Source organism: Sebastes fasciatus, chromosome 14 (assembly GCF_043250625.1).
Source record: "Sebastes fasciatus isolate fSebFas1 chromosome 14, fSebFas1.pri, whole genome shotgun sequence".
Taxonomy (NCBI): domain Eukaryota; kingdom Metazoa; phylum Chordata; class Actinopteri; order Perciformes; family Sebastidae; genus Sebastes; species Sebastes fasciatus.
Window position 1 is genome coordinate 366,709 of NC_133808.1, and position 18,982 is coordinate 385,690.

Below are 18,982 nucleotides of genomic sequence, written 5' to 3' on the forward strand. Positions count from 1 at the left end.
TAGTCTTTAAATTCAGAACTGGATTAAAATAATATTGAAATTAATATTTTAGATATAACTAGGCTAAATGTTGTTTCCAGAGCAGCAACAGTAATGTTTACAACAGCAAAGTCACCACATGAACTCTATAATATTTCACTGGAAACAGCGTGATAATGAAGGTTACGGTCTTTAGCCCTGTGGCCCGTTTAATACCGGGTTCTCGTAACCATCCCTCAATAAAATACATTTTCTTAATCACCGCGTTTCAGGTAGTCTTTGTGTTTGTCGCGCATGTTCATATCGCGATGACGATGAAAATGTGATTTATTGGTCAGCACTAACTGGAGCATTCTATATTTACACAACAACAACACAGAGGCTCCGTAGTCCGAACCATGGATGTATAATAAAACCTGGATACGGCGCCGCCACTCAGCCTTGCTCACGATTTTTTTCCAGCGGCCACTCACAGTATTGCAGCAAAAAATCCCCCTGCGGCCCAAAAAGCATTTTCCCCATTGACCACCGTTGTAAAAAAGACATCTGTAAAACTGTTGACAGGACACCTCCAACTACAAACAAGGTTGATTATGACTTTTTCTATTATGAATTGTTGATCCATGGAGGTTTTATATTTGTAAAACATTTCTTGAGCCAAGAATTTTCAAATCTGTGATGTCATCACAATGTAAAGTCTATGGGCCAGAGGGAGAAACACTACTGTGTATTCAGTGGGCTATATACCCCAGAAGTAAACTAGGAAGCTCACTTTTTGGCATATGCACCTGACAAGCCATCCTCATAGGAATGAATAGGTGCCACTTTGGGGTCTGGTATCCAGTTCTTATTATATATCCATTGTCCGAACTAAGACGGCAAACTTTATTACTCCTTTCAACGTTTACAAAGGCAGCGCTGACCAGCTCCACTCCTTCCATTCTTACCTTTCATAATAAAAGCCCTAGACAAATAATATTCACAGGTGAGTATTTCACATTTTCTGGTGGTTTATTTATCACGCCTGCGGTGTGTAAAGGCATTTAATACGTAGAATGTGAATTTTGTTCAATCTCTAAACTGAGGAGGTGTGTGTTTGTCCTTACTGGTGGAACATGAGCTATCATCAGCTGCTCTTCAAGATCTTGAAGCTGTTGCTTCAGCTCAGAGTTTTCTGTTTCCAGTTCTTGAATCTGCATGAAAACAAAAGCAGTTCAGTGATTTTAGAAGTCACAGTAAGTGAAAGTCTAAATGAACTGTAGCATGGTGCCTGATACTGAAGCATCAACTATGAAAACACAATCTAACTACAGAGTTTTACACACATTCTCATACATATAATGAATCTTTCCATGATACTGTAATTAGTCACAGTCCTGTAAATACCCATAATGTCTAATAAAAAAGGCTCTGTTTTCAGCTTTGTTACAATGCATTTCTTAGGTAATCAAATGTTTCATTTTAAAGGTTTGTTAAGCTTGGTAACACAAAATAACCATATTTAGAGATACATTGTTGTCACTGGACAATATGTCATTTTTTATTGCGATATCAATATACAATATATTGTGATAAAGTTAATTGTTAGAAACATTCAAACTGTTTAAAGTGAAGATAAAACAAAATTAAATACAGAAACAAATCCAAGTACTTCCTCACATTGATGCAGAAATCCTTAAATATTAAAGCTGCAGTCGGTAACTTTGAGCAACATTGTTAAAAAATTTATTTTTATAAAATGGTCACTATATCCTGACAGTAATGTATGAGACAGGTAATCTGTGAAAAAAATTTCCTCTGTGTCGTCCTAGTGCTCCTAATGGCATTGGCAAGATTTCACCACGCCCAAAGCAAAAAAACAAAAACAATCAGAGCTGAGATGAGATGAGATCAGAATACAATACTATTATTAGTATAATACTATCTGTAGAATTAGATTCCAGTGGTGGCTGCGTAGGATTGTTTCTGACTAGTGTGATCCAAACATTACTAATAACTCCAGAGCGCTGTGAAGTTAACAGTTATTGAAAATATCTTGAAGTCAGAAGTCAAGGGACCCCTTTGGAAATGGCCATGCCATCTGGATTTGGCAATTAGTGAATTTTACAACTTTTAGGACATTACACATTTAAATTAGGGCTATTTGAGTGTTCGTACTGGGAAGTTGATTTACCTAGAAAACAAAGATCCTCTGATTTACAGATGTCTCTTTATACATCCATGGCTATGGACTCATTGGCATTTACAGACCAAAATGGCGGCCGCGCTACCGCAGCACTACCGCAGCGCGCTACCGCAGCACTACCGCAGCACTACCGCAGCGCAACCGCAGCACTACCGCAGGCTTTAGGCTATTTTTACAGCTTTTTCAAGTTAGAACAACAAATAGAAGTCTTTTTTAGAAATGACTGCAAATGAACCTGACAAGACATGAAACTACCCTGCCCCTCATTTAATCAAACACATGTTTTAATAAGTTGCTATTTAAACCAAAGCACTGGGAAAGCTCCACAGTTTCAGCAGGGTGTACAATAACCCAGTTAAAGGTTGGGTCTGTAACAACAGAGCTCATTGATATTTATACTGATATTCTTCATCAGCACAGCTTAATTGTCCACACTGCATGTCTTAAACCAATCAATAGAAACAAGTCTTGCATAAATTAATAAAAGCATCAAAGTGTCAGCATCGTGGTGTAAGTTTTCAAAGTAAAAGTAAATTAAAGTCCATGTGAAAGCAAACAAGCTGAGTCAACTGGACGTGAGACATACTCTTTTCTGTAGGGTTCCGATCTGTTTCCTGGTTTCCACGTCTTTGCCTCCAGACTCCAGGAACTTCTTGTAAGCCAGGTCGAAGGCCTGACCGATGGTCAGAGTTATCTCTTCTGCCTGCAGCAGGGGAGCAACAAAGACCTTACGAGGGGTGGGAAAAAACGTATTCACCTATGTATCGTCATTTCATTTTTTACAATTTTGAAATAGATTTTTTAATGCCATAATCTATATATTGCGGTGAAGGAAGTTACCGCTTTTATTGTTGTAGTCTGAGTAACAGGACGTCATATCCATTCCGTATCCGTCAACCAAAACAAACCAGCCAGCCGCCGCGAGCCGAAACCGGCAGATACAACAGAGCAGAAAACGTTGGAGGGTCAGCGTGGATAGGACCTGCACCCTCACATGTTAAATCCAGCGTGGTAAACACTACACATCCAGTAAAGGATGGAAACACTTTGGGTTTCACACATGACAGGAAAAGCAGAGCTAGACAGAGCAGAGCTAAAGCTGCATGCTAACTCTGTCACGGACAGGAAACATTATCGTATTGCGGTAACGTGCGGTCAAGCCGGCCTTCGCTCTCGTCTCCGTGGTCAATGGGCCGACGCTACGACTGTAGAGCACCCAGATACTGACATTTATGTTCTCTGCATTGAAACGGCCCCGATGGAGCTGACCATGGATGGATAAAGAGAACGGAGCTGACGGGAGAGCTAGAGACCACCTTGGAGAAGTTAGAGGAAGTAGACACGTGGGACTACGTCCGCTTTTCAAAATAAGGGAACTGTATATACTACATAAATCTATGGAAATAAGACTGATGGATTATATTCACCAAAAGAATAAAACATTACGTATAAATTAAATACAAAGTACCACTAATCTGTGAGGGAAATGTCTTTGTTCTTTCTTTATTTTTGGGTTACTGGAAACATTTTGTATAAATAATTCCTGCCAATGACTGATATATTTGACTTCAGGACATCGCAAAAGTATCATGATAGTATCGAACCGGGAGATAGGTGTATCATCCCAGCATTATTATTTACAGTTGAATTGATCATTGACAGTTAACTACAAGATGTCAAAATACCAAATAAATGAGGGCACAGTATCAAAATATGTAATAATTCTACATTCTGTCAAATGTGTTCTACATTTGTTTCACTGAAAAGACAAGGAAGCAGAAGGCACTTACACACTTTTCACTGTCAAACACATAGCACAGGTGTTTGTTGGACTCTGAGTCTTTGCAGATAAAAGTAAATATCCTCTTATCAGTTTTGTCATCTGCACAGAAGGATATCCTGTGTAACTGACAGTTATGCTGCACATCCTGGAAAACAAACACAACACATGCATTATTTATTTTGTGTTGACTACGAATCCGCTCTTTCTCTACATGGTGTTTATTGTCAGTAGAACTTCAGGTGTCATGTACAGTTGTGCACCAAAACAACATTCTAACCTTTGAACTCACTTTTGTCTTGGGATCAAGTATCTTCACACCATAAATGGAGATTTGCAATTCCACTTTGGGGGTTTTCTGTCCCTCTGACTTCTTGATATGTCTCTGAAACTGCCAATAAGAGAAATAACAAACTATTTGATTAGTCCACCGTATTAACGCACCATTACCTACAGTATAAGGAGCAAAAGCACATGCATGTTAATGATATACAACACTACAACAAGGGGCCTAGTAAGGTACACACCTTTAAAGGCAGGGCCGCTACTAGCCCTTTTGGTGCCCTAGGTGAAATTTGGATTTGGAGCCTCGTAAACCGCAACATGCATCAGACATCAAAATGGTTTTAAGACAAAAATGTATATTTTTATTTTCATAAATAACTGTATTTATTATAATATAAATAAATAATTAGTTCCTGATAGTGTTGGCTTAAAAGTGTTTAGTCACTACAATTTACACTTTTATTCACAAATAATTTGCAGTTATTTGTCTATTTGTTACCTTAATGCCGAAAATGAGGAAGGGTTCCCACTGACATTTATTTTTTTATTTTAAAATAAAGTTAGATTTTTTTAGTGGGCGACCAGCGCCCCACAGAAGGTGGCGCCCTAGGTGACCGCCTATATGACCTATGCCTTTAGCCGGCCCTGTTTAAAGGTGTGTGTTCTTTTGCCACTAGGGGGAAGAAGGACAAGCGGAAAACACAACATTGTCACCTCAGAAAGTTGTTATGACGAACATACTAGCAATTAGTTGCCTATGTACACATTCGGCAGACACTGAGAGCTACATTACCATTAGTTTGAAGTCGTATTTCTGCCCATCAGGCATATGAAAGTCCAATATTCATTCTTCTTTTAGCTCTGTTTTGGTCTCCTCCAACTTATAGTGGCTCATTAGCTGCTAAATGCTCCACTATGTTCACCAGCTAGCTGCTAACTTTGTCTATCTGCTGTTTTGTGCTGAGCAGGGTTGTGTACTTTATAAGAGCCTTTTTTCTTGGTAAACAGCTGACTTGCTTGGGAATAAAACAGCGGCATGTCATCTTTTAAGGGCAATGATAATTTGTTATCATTAAGTGTTACAAGAGTGTCACTCTTCCAAGCACTGCCAAAAAACAATTGAAGTCTATCACGGTTATGTTGCCAACTGACATAAATACCAACAGGACTTGGCAGTGAGTTTAGGTCAATAACCAATGAAAATGCCTGTTAAAAGGGGCGTGGACACTGTCAGTTGAGGAGACAGTGTATAATTACACATAAGGAAACTGGCAGGAAGCTGATTAATACCCTACGAATATTACATTTTGTATATACATATATATTAATGTATCCACTACAGCCATAAACATGTAAGATTGAATCTGCAGCTCTAACATTTACCTGATTTCATTTTTCAACATCGTGTGTGTTCCAATCAGATACTGCAGTATTTTAACCTTTGTGCCACACTTTAAACAAGTTGCTCTGATGTCCTTAATGGATGAAGATATCTGTGTCAGAAAACTGCCATCAATTATATAGAAGTCATATTTTCCCCTTTCACTGAGTTAAATCTTTTAACCAACACGGGTCCTCATCATAACTTTAAAATATTCAACAATTTTCAGAATTTAACCCTGCAAATGTAAATTTGTTGACATAATCTGGGATATGTCAATGATTAGCAACAACACTGATTTTGATGGATATAAATTTTTTGTGCAGTGTCAGATAAAAAAAAACTCCTACTTGTTAACTTAGCGAACAAAAATGTCCCCTTCCTAACACTGCTATAAAAATACTATTTATTAATATTGATATTGTTATATATTATTATCAATACTATTAGGTTTTTTTTTTTCACAGTCTGTGATATTTCAATGATTAGCAACAACATTGAATTTGATGAATTTTTACCTTTTTGTGGAGGAAACCAGGAAAATAGCATGTATTTGCCTTATAGAGCAAACAAGAGAAACAGTCTTAGTCGGGTGGAAAATAATAAAAACTGCAATTTAAATTGAAAGCCTGATATGCTAGAATGAACATTTTGGTTTCAATGGGTTTCATTTGGGGACATTTCTGTCCTTAGGGGTCTGAGTGTCTCTATTTTGGCTTCACAGTTTATGATAGACTTATGAGGAGCTGAGGTAGAACAACCAAAATTAAAAAGCAAAAAATGTTCCTACTGATGCATGGTAAATGGACATGCATTTATATAGTGCTTTTCTAGTCTTCCGACCACTCAAAGCGCTTTACACTACATGTCAGCATTCACTCATTCACACACTGATGGCAGAGGCTGCTAAGGTGCCAACTTTGCCCATCAGGATCTAATCTAAATACTGGCTATGCCTTCGGGAGCAATTTGGGGTTAAGTGTTCAAGGAGACATCGACATGTGACCCGGAGCAGCCGGGGATCGAACCACCGACCTTCCGATTGGTGGACAACCCGCTCTACCCTCTGAGCCACAGCCGCCCCTGCATGAGGGTTACAAACCTCTACCACTACGGCTCTTTAAGGCTGACAGTGAAATGATGATGTGTTGAGCTGTAATCGAGCCCTTGTAAGGCCTTGAGTTTGGCTTCTATAATTTAAGACTTTTTCATTTCAGGGCCTGCACACACAAACATCAATAGACTGAGAGAGAGAACAGTGTGTTTCAAGGAGATTTATCCTATTTGAGTAAAACACACATGCAATAAAAAGGCTGTTATGAGACAACAGTATTCGACCTTAACCGTGTTGTACACATGCCCTCCAGGACTGTCTCTCAATTCTCCTCACATGGTCTTTGGAAGCAATAACTGAGCCTGTCCATTGCCAATGTATCTGGGAGAGTAACCATGGAGCATTGGTCTCCAAACAGGCTTTCAAGATCAAATGTAATGCAACAATAGAGGTATGGGTTTTGGGAAAGCAGTCCTCCCCTACAAGTGGCCTCACAGATTAACGGGTTAGCTACATGCTACCGCTATGAGACGGCGTGTAAACACAGCGACCATCAGGGTGGAAAATAGAAGATGTGAAACAGTAGTCAGTTCATTATTTCTGGTAAAAGACACCTGATAAATGTATGGAAGATCAGAGTAATGGTATATTATTTACTGTAGGAGCTGTCTCTGTGTTACCATGACTACAGACCACCGGAGCTTAGCTTACCGGAGTTTACCAGAGCTGAAAGACTTTCTCCTGTACCATGTCACATAACTAACTAACAGGTGAGATGATTACAAATGCTGTGAATAATTAATATTGTCATCTGTCTACTCAAATAAAGTTTGACTGTGAAACAGAAATGTGTTGTGTTGCTTACAGTCACTACTACCTGTACTCTTCTACATGCATGACATCAAATATATAATATATAAATATCAGCTGTTTAAACAGTGTAATTACATAAAGCCTTTGTGAAAGAACATGTTATATTTAGATGATGGGAGTACAGGAGCAGACTTTGCTCATATTTACGAGGTGGACTGAGAGTCAGGCTGTGGGCGGGGTCACCTAGCTGCAGGTTCTGCTCATGGTTCTCTACGTTCCACCAGGAAACCCTTACATGGCTTGCAATTCTCTAATGACGTCGGAAGAGAAGGAAAAGCTGCGAAGTGATTTTCTACACCCATTTCCGGACAAACGGAGCAGGAGAAAAAGAGAGAGGATGGTCTTTTATGATACTATGGTGACCTGTAGACACACTGGGGACATATATTGATGTTTAAAAGACATGGAAAAGTGCATAATAGGTGACCTTTAAGCGACCCAGGACTACATTTCACCCTGTGTTGTGTTCTGGCTGTGCCAGCTTGTTGTTGTGAACTGTTGTGGGTTTTGATGTGGTTTATTTGTATGTATTTCCGGTGTTTCCTGTTTTATTTTGGTGATTCACTCCTCCTGTGTCTTGTCTGGGGTTACTTCCTTCCTTTGTCTGTTTTCCCGCCTTTTGGTTGATTGTCTGCCCCGCCCTGATTTGTTTCACCTGTGTGTAATCTTGTCTGTTATTTAAGCCTGTGTGTTTCCCCTCTGTCCTTGTTGGTTCGTACTTGTCTTCCCAGTCCCTTGTCCTCCGTGTTCCTAGTGTTCCTAGTGTTCCTAGTGTTCCTCCTGCCCGTGACTCTCGCACCCTCTGGTTTGTAGTTTTGTTTTTGTTCTCAGTTTGGTTTTGGTGTGTTTTCATTTGTACTTTGTTCCCCTCCTCGTTTTGTGATTTCTGGATTTTGTCAGCTGAATTAAAGCTCGCTCTTATTTAAATCTTCCTGTCCTGCTTGTACTCTGCGTTTGGGTTCACTCAAAAAACTCATCACACGACAGAACGAACCAACCTTAAATAATGACCCCAGCAGAGAGCTTTTATGCCCATTTGGGCATCCGGATTCGGTCCGAGCATCAGCCTCAGCCCCGGCCTGTTGGCTTCCTGAGCTTCCGGCCCATGCCCCAGCAGTCAGCTAGCTTTAGGCTAGCATCAGCCCCGGATCGGTTCTTGGGAACCCGCCTTGCCCTGGGAGGTCCACTAAGTTTACAGTCTGCTGCTCGCCATGCTGATATACAGGACACTAGCTTGGACCTGCTAGGGGTTGGAGCCCCAAGAAGGAAGCGTGGGTCTCGGAGGCGGCGTTCTCCTAAGCTGCTCAGTGTTCCATCCAAAACCAAGCCTACTCCTGTGTCGGAGGTCCGGCCGACCTCTGCTCCAAGTTTCCTGTCGGAGGTCAGGCCGACCCCTGCTTCAAGCGTCCTGTCGGAGGTCCGGTCGACCTCTGCTCCAAGTTTCCTGTCGGAGGTCAGGTCGACCTCTGCTCCAAGCGTCCTGTCGGAGGTCTGGCAGACCTCTGCTCCAAGCGTCTTGTCGGAGGTCAGGTCGACCTCTGCTCCACGCGTCCTGTCAGAGGTCCGGTCGACCTCTGCTCCAAGCGTCCTGTCGGAGGTCCGGCCGACTCCTGCTCCACGCGTCCTGTCGGAGGTCCGGCAGACCTCTGCTCCAAGCGTCCTGTCGGAGGTCCGGCCGACTCCTGCTCCACGTGTCCTGTCGACGGTCCGGCCGACTCCTGCTCCACGTGTCCTGTCGGCGGTTCGGCCGACTCCTGCTCCACGTGTCCTGTCGGCGGTCCGGTCGACTCCTGCTCCACGTGTCCTGTCGGCGGTCCGGTCGACTCCTGTTCCACGTGTCCTGTCGGCGGTCCGGTCGACTCCTGTTCCACGTGTCCTGTCGGCGGTCCGGTCGACTCCTGTTCCACGTGTCCTGTCGGCGGTCCGGTCGACTCCTGTTCCACGTGTCCTGTCGGCGGTCCGGTCGACTCCTGTTCCACGTGTCCTGTCGGCGGTCCGGTCGACTCCTGTTCCACGTGTCCTGTCGGCGGTCCGGTCGACTCCTGTTCCACGTGTCCTGTCGGCGGTCCGGTCGACTCCTGTTCAACGTGTCCTGTCGGCGGTCCGGTCGACTCCTGTTCCACGTGTCCTGTCGGCGGTCCGGTCGACTCCTGTTCCACGTGTCCTGTCGGCGGTCCGGTCGACTCCTGTTCCACGTGTCCTGTCGGCGGTCCGGTCGACTCCTGTTCCACGTGTCCTGTCGGCGGTCCGGTCGACTCCTGTTCCACGTGTCCTGTCGGCGGTCCGGTCGACTCCTGTTCCACGTGTCCTGTCGGCGGTCCGGTCGACTCCTGTTCCACGTGTCCTGTCGGCGGTCCGGTCGACTCCTGTTCCTAGTATCCTGTCGGCGGTTCGGCCGACTTCTGTTCCAAGTATCCTGTCGGCGGTCCGGCCGACTTCTGTTCCAAGTATCCTGTCGGCGGTCCGGCCGACTTCTGTTCCAAGTATCCTGTCGGCGGTCCGGCCGACTTCTGTTCCAAGTGTCCTGTCGGGGGTCCGGCTGACCTCCGCTCCACATCTCCTGTCGGGGGTCAGGTCGACCTCCGTTCCACGTCTCCTGTCGGGGGTCGGGTCGACCTCCGTTTCGGTTGGGCCGCAACCGCCACCTGCTGCTCCGGTTGGGCCGCAACCGCCACCTGCTGTTCCGGTTGGGTCGCAACCGCCACCTGCTGTTCCGGTTGGGTCGCAACCGTCACCTGCTGTTCCGGTTGGGTCGCAACCGTCACCTGCTGTTCCGGTTGGGTCTCAACCGCCACCTGCTGTTCCGGTTGGGTCGCAACCGCCACCTGCTGTTCCGGTTGGGTCGCAACCGTCACCTGCTGTTCCGGTTGGGTCGCAACCGTCACCTGCTGTTCCGGTTGGGTCGCAACCTCCACCTGCTGTTCCGGTTGGGCCGCAACCGCCACCTGCTTTACCGGTTGGGCCGCAATCGCCATCTGCTGTTCCGGTTGGGTCGCAACCGCCACCTGCTGTTCCGGTTGGGTCGCAACCTCCACCTGCTGTTCCGGTTGGGCCGCAACCTCCACCTGCTGTTCCGGTTGGGCCGCAACCGTCACCTGCTGTTCCGGTTGGGTTTCAGCCCAAAAACCTGGTTCCTGTGACTGCTGGGCCGCGGTTCCGGGACCCCGGGTTCCCCGGCTCTGGCTCTGCCTTGCCCCCGGGCCGTCCGCCCGAGTTTCCCGGCTCTGGCTCTGCCTTGCCCCCGGGTCATTTGCCGGAGTTTCTCGGTTCGGACTCTGCCCTGCCTCCGGGCCGTCCGCCCGAGTTCCCAGACTCTGTCCCGGTTTTGCCCTCAGGCCGTCCGCCTGAGAGGGTCGGTGCCCAGGGTTCTTGGAGTCCCTCCTCCGGGCCCCCCTCCGCCCACCCGGTTCTGGTTGTGGAACGTCTGGGATCCGTCCCTTGAGGGGGGGGCTATGTTGTGTTCTGGCTGTGCCAGCTTGTTGTTGTGAACTGTTGTGGGTTTTGATGTGGTTTATTTGTATGTATTTCCGGTGTTTCACTCCTCCTGTGTCTTGTCTGGGTTTACTTCCTTCCTTTGTCTGTTTTCCCGCCTTTTGGTTGATTGTCTGCCCCGCCCTGATTTGTTTCACCTGTGTGTAATCTTGTCTGTTATTTAAGCCTGTGTGTTTCCCCTCTGTCCTTGTTGGTTCGTATTTGTCTTCCCAGTCCCTTGTCCTCCGTGTTCCTAGTGTTCCTAGTGTTCCTAGTGTTCCTCCTGCCCGTGACTCTCGCACCCTCTGGTTTGTAGTTTTGTTTTTGTTCTCAGTTTGGTTTTGGTGTGTTTTCATTTGTACTTTGTTCCCCTCCTCGTTTTGTGATTTCTGGATTTTGTCAGCTGAATTAAAGCTCGCTCTTATTTAAATCTTCCTGTCCTGCTTGTACTCTGCGTTTGGGTTCACTCAAAAAACTCATCACACGACACCCTGTCTAATTGTATTCAATTAAGGCCAGACACTATAGGCTAAAACATGGTCTTCATGCACTGGTCATTTTTGAGATTTGGGCTATTGTGCTTCCATAGCATGTCAGACAGATTTGTAAAACATTTTATTCATAAAAACATGGCAAAGATGGATTTTTTTTATGGCTTTTGACAGCATTTTCTGATTTATGGAGAGATATGGCTCCCCCTATTAGTCGATTAATCGATTAATTGGTCATTTTGGTCTTAGCTGACTAAGATTACTTTTGTCAATAGTCATTTTTTATGCTTTTATCATGCTGAATGACTGATTTCCAAGAAACTTGTGAGCACATCTCTGGTAAACACAAGATTTAAAGTGGTGCTTTTCTCTGATTCTTTGTGGAGAAACACAGTTTTACAGTTATGTCGATTAAAGGAACTGTGTGTAGCATTCAGGGCAATCTATTGTCAATAAATATATTATACTTAATAAGTAACAAACGTTGAATTCACTATGACTTAATGTGATTAGTTCGAACTTAATATATCATCAGTTGAGGAATGTTAATTCACAGTTACTTCATACAGTAATTGATATGCAACCAATTAGCTTGATTCCTCTTATATAAAAGTTTATTTCAGGGCCATGCGTTTGCAAAATAGCTCCACATTTCTATGAGAATAGACCCAAAGGTACTTTTGACAGATTTACAACATAGTAATAGGGACATGAGTTGTTTTTAAAAAAAGAAAAAGTATTGATGTTGTTGAAACCAAATTTGCTGGATACCTCTGATATAAAAATATATTTATATCAGAGGTATCCAGCAAATTTGATCGCAGATCAATTAATGTATGAAGTAACTGTGAATTAACATTCCTCAAATGATGATATATTAAGTGTGAACTAATCACATGAAGTGAGCTCATCATGTGTTAATAGTTAGCTACAGGAATTCATGATTCATCCTGCATTAAATCATCATGAGTCATGCATTAGCTAAGCATTACTTAAGTATATGATTTGTACCCTTATTATGAAGTGTTACCTTCTTTTTCTCCATGAATATGCAAATTTAGGATGTAGCATCTAATTAGATCATATAATTCACACCAGGAACCAGTGGCGGAGAATATTAAGTGTTAAGAGTTTTCATAATGTGTCACTGAGTTCTGCCAGTGCTGCGCTTTAAGTGACTTATTAAGTCAAACTGTATGTTGGTATTTCAAGACAAAATGTTACGGTTGAAGGATTCAAGCTCGCTGTGAGAAACAACAGGTTTCATGGCAGATAAATATCACTCTTATTGAATTCTGCATCTACCCGGGGGAAGGCTGACTGAGCAAACTGCTGGGAGCTCAAGAACTCCAAGGGCACCTTGCTGGTTACTGATGAGGGTGGAGAGCATTTGTCACTCACTCCCACCTCCCCCTGCTCTGAGTCTCTGATCCAATCTGGTCACTCAAGAAAACTCTCCAGGCTACAGCTTACTCTGAGGACTGGATTTACCTTTAGCTTTCGGACTGCATCCTTCACAACTTCTGTGCCTTTTGGGGCTTCAACCTCTGTGTTTCCAAGGAACTGGAAAGAGAACAAAAGGCACACTATAATATGACTGCAACACAACAAAGACATACAGTGTACTGTATAGAAGTAGGTGTTTGGAGTGTTAAACTGCACATAAAGGTAACAAAGAGAAGATAGAAATGACTGTTATTCAGAAGTATGCTTTTATTAGACATGATAAACAATGCAGCCGATTTGACTCTTATCAGGCCACTAAATAAGCGTTATCATTTGCTATAAGCACCATAGATGTGGGTCAGTAGGGGCCTACTACACCTACTATGTTGTAAAAGTGAAACTTAAAAGCAACACGTTCTAACATGAAACGTCACATTTTGATCACAAACAAAAAGGCTTCTTTAGGTTAAGGAAACAAAACTACAACTTCTTTAGGTTTAGACAACAAAACAACAACTTCTTTAGGTTTAGGAAACAAAACTACAACTTCTTTAGGTTTAGACAACAAAACAACAACTTCTTTAGGTTTAGGAAACAAAACTACAACTTCTTTAGGTTTAGACAACAAAACTACAACTTCTTTAGGTTTAGGAAACAAAATGACAACTTCTTTAGGTTTAGACAGCAAAACTGCAACTTCGTTAGGTTTAGACAACAAAACTACAACTTATTTAGGTTTAGGGCAATACAATTACAAGTTCTTTAGGTATAGACAACAAAACTACAACTTCTTTAGGTTTAGACAACAAAATTACAAATTCTTTAGGTATAGACAACACAACTACAACTTATTTAGGTTTAGACAACACAACTACAACTTCTTTAGGTTTAAACAATAAAACTACAACCTCTTTAGGTATAGGGCAACAAAACTACAACTTCTTTTGGTTTAGGGCAATAAAACTAGAACTTATTTATGTTTAGGCAATAAAACCCACTTAGTTAAGTTTAGGGAAAAAAACGTGTTTTGGCTTAGAATAACTACAAACAAAAAGACAACTACTGGTTTCACATGGGATGCAAACTCAATTACACAACAACTATTTTATAAATCAGACCAGTAGGAGTAAATTGTGGTATAATCCATTGGTCATAAATTATAGAACATGAGATTTCTATCTGCATAAAGCATGAAGTCTTCTGCATAAGCATACCAATCACTGGTGACATTTCAGTCAATACCATCTGGTATTCTAAGTTCAAATGAATGTAGATAACATTTGTATCAAATTATTCATGCTCAAATCCCTCAGAGACATAAATTTACCACCTTTTACAATTTAACTTGTTAAGCGTGAGAAATGCATGCTCTCAAATGCACACACACACACACACACACACAGACAGACATACACACACTGGAGCAACACTTCTGCCATTCCCCAACAGATGGAGCCATTAACCTTTGTGCCTGAACATCGTGTTTTCCATCTGGCAGCAGCAGCAGTAATTGTTCCAGTCACACACACTGCTTCAGTGCCTCCTGAGCTTAATGTGTGTAGCCTGTTCCAATATAAGGCTTCATAAACACTGGTGTCAGCCCCTTAAAGGTTGAGAAAACAAAATAACAATGTCTCCCATTGGAACTCAGACAGCTCAGACAGACAATACAACAGAGTCTGTGTGAAGTTTCCCATGACATGGTTTTACTAATGTCCATTTAATCTTGCAGACGAATTGTCCTTGTACATGGATTGGTGCTATACTCTATCACCAATTGTCTGTTTAGGGCATTTAAATAAATTGGACTTTAGTTCTGACATTTTGTGAAGCAGCTCGTTAATGCCAACATTAAAAAATGCTGATGAAATACAAAAAAATAGAATTAAAAGACTTTTAAAAAAAAATATTTAAAGCTACAGTTGGTGCTTTAATTAAATACCTTTTTGTCATATTTGCTCAAACTTTCTCTATATCCTGACACTAGTATGAAGCAGATAATCTGTGAAAAAAAATCAGGTTCCTCTGCCTCTTTTTAGTGCTCCTAATGGCATTTGCGAAATTCCCGAAAGCAACCAATCAGAGCCGAGCAGTTTCTAACGCAGCTGTCAATCACTGCTCACGAAACTCGTGAGCTCTGATCAAACTGTCAAACTAGGCAGCGCTGATAAAATATGAATCAAGATCCTATTGTTCATGACCCGGTTGAAAACAGTCGAAAATATGTTTTCTGAAAACATTTGAGTTATAGACAATACAGTAACAAAATATTAATTCATATTTGTTCAGCGCTGCTGACAGTTTGATCGGAGTTCACAAGCTTCTCGAGCAGTGACTGACAGATTAATCGCATAATTGTTCATATTTAATCGTAATTAATCGCAAATTAATCACAGATTTTTTATTTATTGAAAATGTACCTTAAAGGGAGATTTGTCAAGTATTTAATACTCTTATCAACATGGGAGTGGACAAATGTGCTGCTTTATGTAAATGTATGTATCTATTTATTACTGGAAATCAATTAACAACACATAACAATGACAGATATTGTCCAGAAACCCTCACAGGTACTGCATTTAGCATAAAACAATATGCTCCAATCATAACATGGTAAACTGCAGCCCAACAGGCAACAACAGCTGTCAGTGTGTCAGTGTGCTGACTTGACTATGACTTGCCCCAAACTGCATGTGATTATCATAAAGTGGGCATGTCTGTAAAGGGGAGACTCGTGGGTACCCATAGAACCCATTTATATTCACACATCTGGAGGTCAGAGGTCAAGGGACCCTTTTAAAAATGACCATGACAGTTTTTCCTCAACAAAAAGTTTGCGTAAGTTTGGAGCGTTATTTAACCTCCTTCATGACCAGCTAGTCTGACCTGGTTGGTACCGATGGATTCATCAGGTTTTCTAGTGTCTGCATGAAACCTTCAACTTCTTTCCACAGGTATAAATACAATGAGGCAGGAGAAACAACACCAAAATGGCAGTTATCAATGGAGCCAGAAAACAGATTGAGGCTTTATGCTAAAGTGTCAGCACTCTGCACCGGTGTGACAAATGTACTCCACACTGAAGGACATGTCTGAGAGCGCTGCTGACAGATACCTGGAATAGAGCGGAGAAGCACTTGTTCCTGACCAGTGCATTCTGGGCTTACGACTGGGGACGTTTCACAAGGTAGACCAAGCTCGGAGGCTCATCCATCAACTGGTGCATGCAGCTGCAAAACGAGCCACCCCTGACCCTCATTCCCCACACTGAGGATTCACACGTTAGCTTAAAGGGGACTGTGCACCCTCAAACGCAAAAATCAAACAAAATATGCACATTCAAATATTTCATTATTGTCATGGCAGGTCTGAAAGTGAATTGAGATGAGACAATGAGGAGCGAAAACTGCACGCGGAGTTCCACCTCATCGTCTATGCAAAGCTCACTCCTCCTGATTGAAAGGTTCTATCATTGTTTTGACACATTTCTAGAAAGGGCAGGATCTGTGTCATGTGCAATTTAAATGACCTCGGAATGTGATACGGTTGTTGATGTTACACACACAAATCCCACCAGCTTAGAAACACCTCAACATTTCCTCTCCTCCTGTAGTCCAGAGGTCAAGAACTTGTCGATTACAGAGGTCAGCAGAACCCGATTAGGCTGTCATCAGGCCATTAAATACGCGTTATCAGTCGCTATAAGCACCATAGATGTGGTTCAATAGGGGCCTACTACGTTATAAAAGTGAAAGTAACACGTTCTAACATGTTGTAAAACTGAATAAAATGTCACCTTTTCAACATATATAAACAGGCTTCTTTAGGTTTAGGCAACAAAACTACAACTCCTCTAGGTTTAGGCAATACAATAACAACTTCTTTAGGTTTAGGCAAAAAAACAAACAGTGTGTTTTAGGTTAAAATAACTACAAACACAAAGACAACTACCCATTGTTGGTTTCACACGGGATGCCAACTCCAGTCTCCTGGGTGGAAGTATCACGCTGTCTACACTACAGCATCTGACTTCTGTTTCTGCTCCTGTCATAATTACCAAGGTCACTAGAGGTCGCTGTTGTGTTCTTTCATACCTTCTTTCAGTGATCTACCACGTGAATAGATGATAAAACCTACTAGTGGGTGTAGCAGGCTCCTACTGACCCACATCTATGGGTGACTGATAACGCGTATTTATTAGCCTGACAACAGTCTAATCGACTGTCAGCAGAAACTCATGAAAAAGCACCAATATCAGTCAAATGTATGTGGACATCTCAGAGCAAAGAAGTGTCAGAGCATTGAATCAGATGGGCAATAGAAGAATATGGCGCCTACAGTCGCCTCACGACAACATGAAGCTAATTCAATTCTAAAATGGAAAATGACACATGGACGGTGGTTGGACAAGCCTGGTTGCTGCTGACGACTGTAAATATTTGGCATAAATATGACCCTGCAGATCTGTCTGTCGAGGCTGGTGGTGTTGGATATATATGATATATCATATATATATATGATATATCATATATATATATATATATATCACATGTTGACCCTCTCATTATGTCAATTTAGGCTGCATCTAGCGATTATCTTTATTATTGATTAATCCATCGATTATTTTCTCGACTACTTGTTTTGACGGTAAGACGTCAGAAAACTGTGAAAAATGCCTGTTACAATTCCCCACAGCCCAGCGAAGTGACTCAAGTAGCTTATTTGGTGGTCGTCCACTAATCAGATGATCGGCGGTTTGATCCCCAGCTCCTCCAGTCCGCATGTCGAAGTTTCCTTGAGCAAGACACTGAAGCCCAAATTGCTCCCGAAGGCTGTGACATCGGTGTGTGAGTGCGAATGATTAGATTAGAATCTGATGAGCAGGTGGCATCTTGTATGGCAGTTCTCTGCCATCAGGTTATGCAAGTGTGTGTGTGAATGGGTGAATGTTGGCGTGTAGTGTAAAGCGCTCTGAGTGGTCAGAAGACTAGAAATGTGCTATATAAATCCATTTAAAGCAGCAGTAGGTGAGATTGAAGCAAATATGATTAAAAAAAGTTATTTTTATAAAACGGTCACTATATCCTGATAGTAAGAAACATTTGCCAAAATGTTCTGCCAATGGTAAACAGTGTATTCTCATAAGTCTACCAGGAAGCCTGCAATGACTGCCCTTCACCGTCAGGCCCATTTGCGCTGGTGTCGACAACACAGACAATGGAACCTGAACATGTGGGGGAATGTCATGTTCAGTGATGAGTCCAGGTTCTGTCTGCCAAAGTTGGACAGCAGGGTCAAAGTATGGAGACGACGTGGAGAACGCTATGCTGATTGTTGAACCGATGGAGTAACAGCTTTTGGTGGGGGCAGTATCATGGTGTGGGGGGGCATCTCCCTCACTGGCAAAACAAGGCTTGTCATCATTGAAGGCCATCTCAATGCAGTGAGATATCAGGATGAGATTCTGCAGCCAGTGGCGATCCCATATCTCCACAATCTGGCACCTAACTTCATCTTCCAAGATGACAACGCTCGCCCCCACAGAGCCAGGGTTATCACAGACTACCTCCACAATGTGGGAGAAGAGAGAATGGAACGACCTGCCAAGAGTCCACACCTCAACCCAATTAAACACTTGTTGGATCAGCTTGGGCGTGCTGTACTCGTTGGAGTGACCAACACAACCACGCTGGCTGACCTGCAACCAATCCTGGTTGAGGAATGGAACGCCATCCCACAGCAACGTGTGACCAGGTTGGTGACCAGCATGAGGAGGAGGTGCCAGGCTGTTGTGGCTGCGTATGGATCTTCCACCGCTACTGAGGCTCCTGACGGTGTATTAAATGAATCAATATGTCTTGTTTGTTCCTTGTTACTGATAGAGAGTTCAATCATCCAATCCACCAAACAACTCAAAACAAGAGTCAATACCAACAGGAGAATACACTGTTTACCATTGGCAGAGCATTTTGGCAAATTTTTCTTGGGCGCTCCCCACATAATCAGCTGTGCTGCTCATCCCACAAATGCATGATCC

The 18,982-nt window shown here is 42.8% G+C and overlaps 1 protein-coding gene across 23 annotated transcripts in view; it reads right to left on the reverse strand.

The window, feature by feature from the left end:
* The window catches only part of gulp1a (GULP PTB domain containing engulfment adaptor 1a), a 167,642-nt gene that overhangs the window by 14,831 nt on the left and 133,829 nt on the right, over positions 1-18,982 (reverse strand). For 13 of the 23 annotated variants that reach the window (XM_074658078.1, XM_074658083.1, XM_074658094.1 and 10 more), the window contains 6 exons: positions 12,991-13,062; positions 6,129-6,167; positions 4,237-4,335; positions 3,955-4,092; positions 2,751-2,891; positions 1,086-1,172 (listed from right to left, as the gene is read on the reverse strand). In XM_074658078.1, coding sequence (XP_074514179.1) covers positions 1,086-1,172; positions 2,751-2,891; positions 3,955-4,092; positions 4,237-4,335; positions 6,129-6,167; positions 12,991-13,062 — 576 coding nt within the window. The remainder of the gene's footprint in view (positions 1-1,085; positions 1,173-2,750; positions 2,892-3,954; positions 4,093-4,236; positions 4,336-6,128; positions 6,168-12,990; positions 13,063-18,982) is intronic. The other 10 variants (XM_074658097.1, XM_074658087.1, XM_074658099.1 and 7 more) reach the window with 3 other exon arrangements.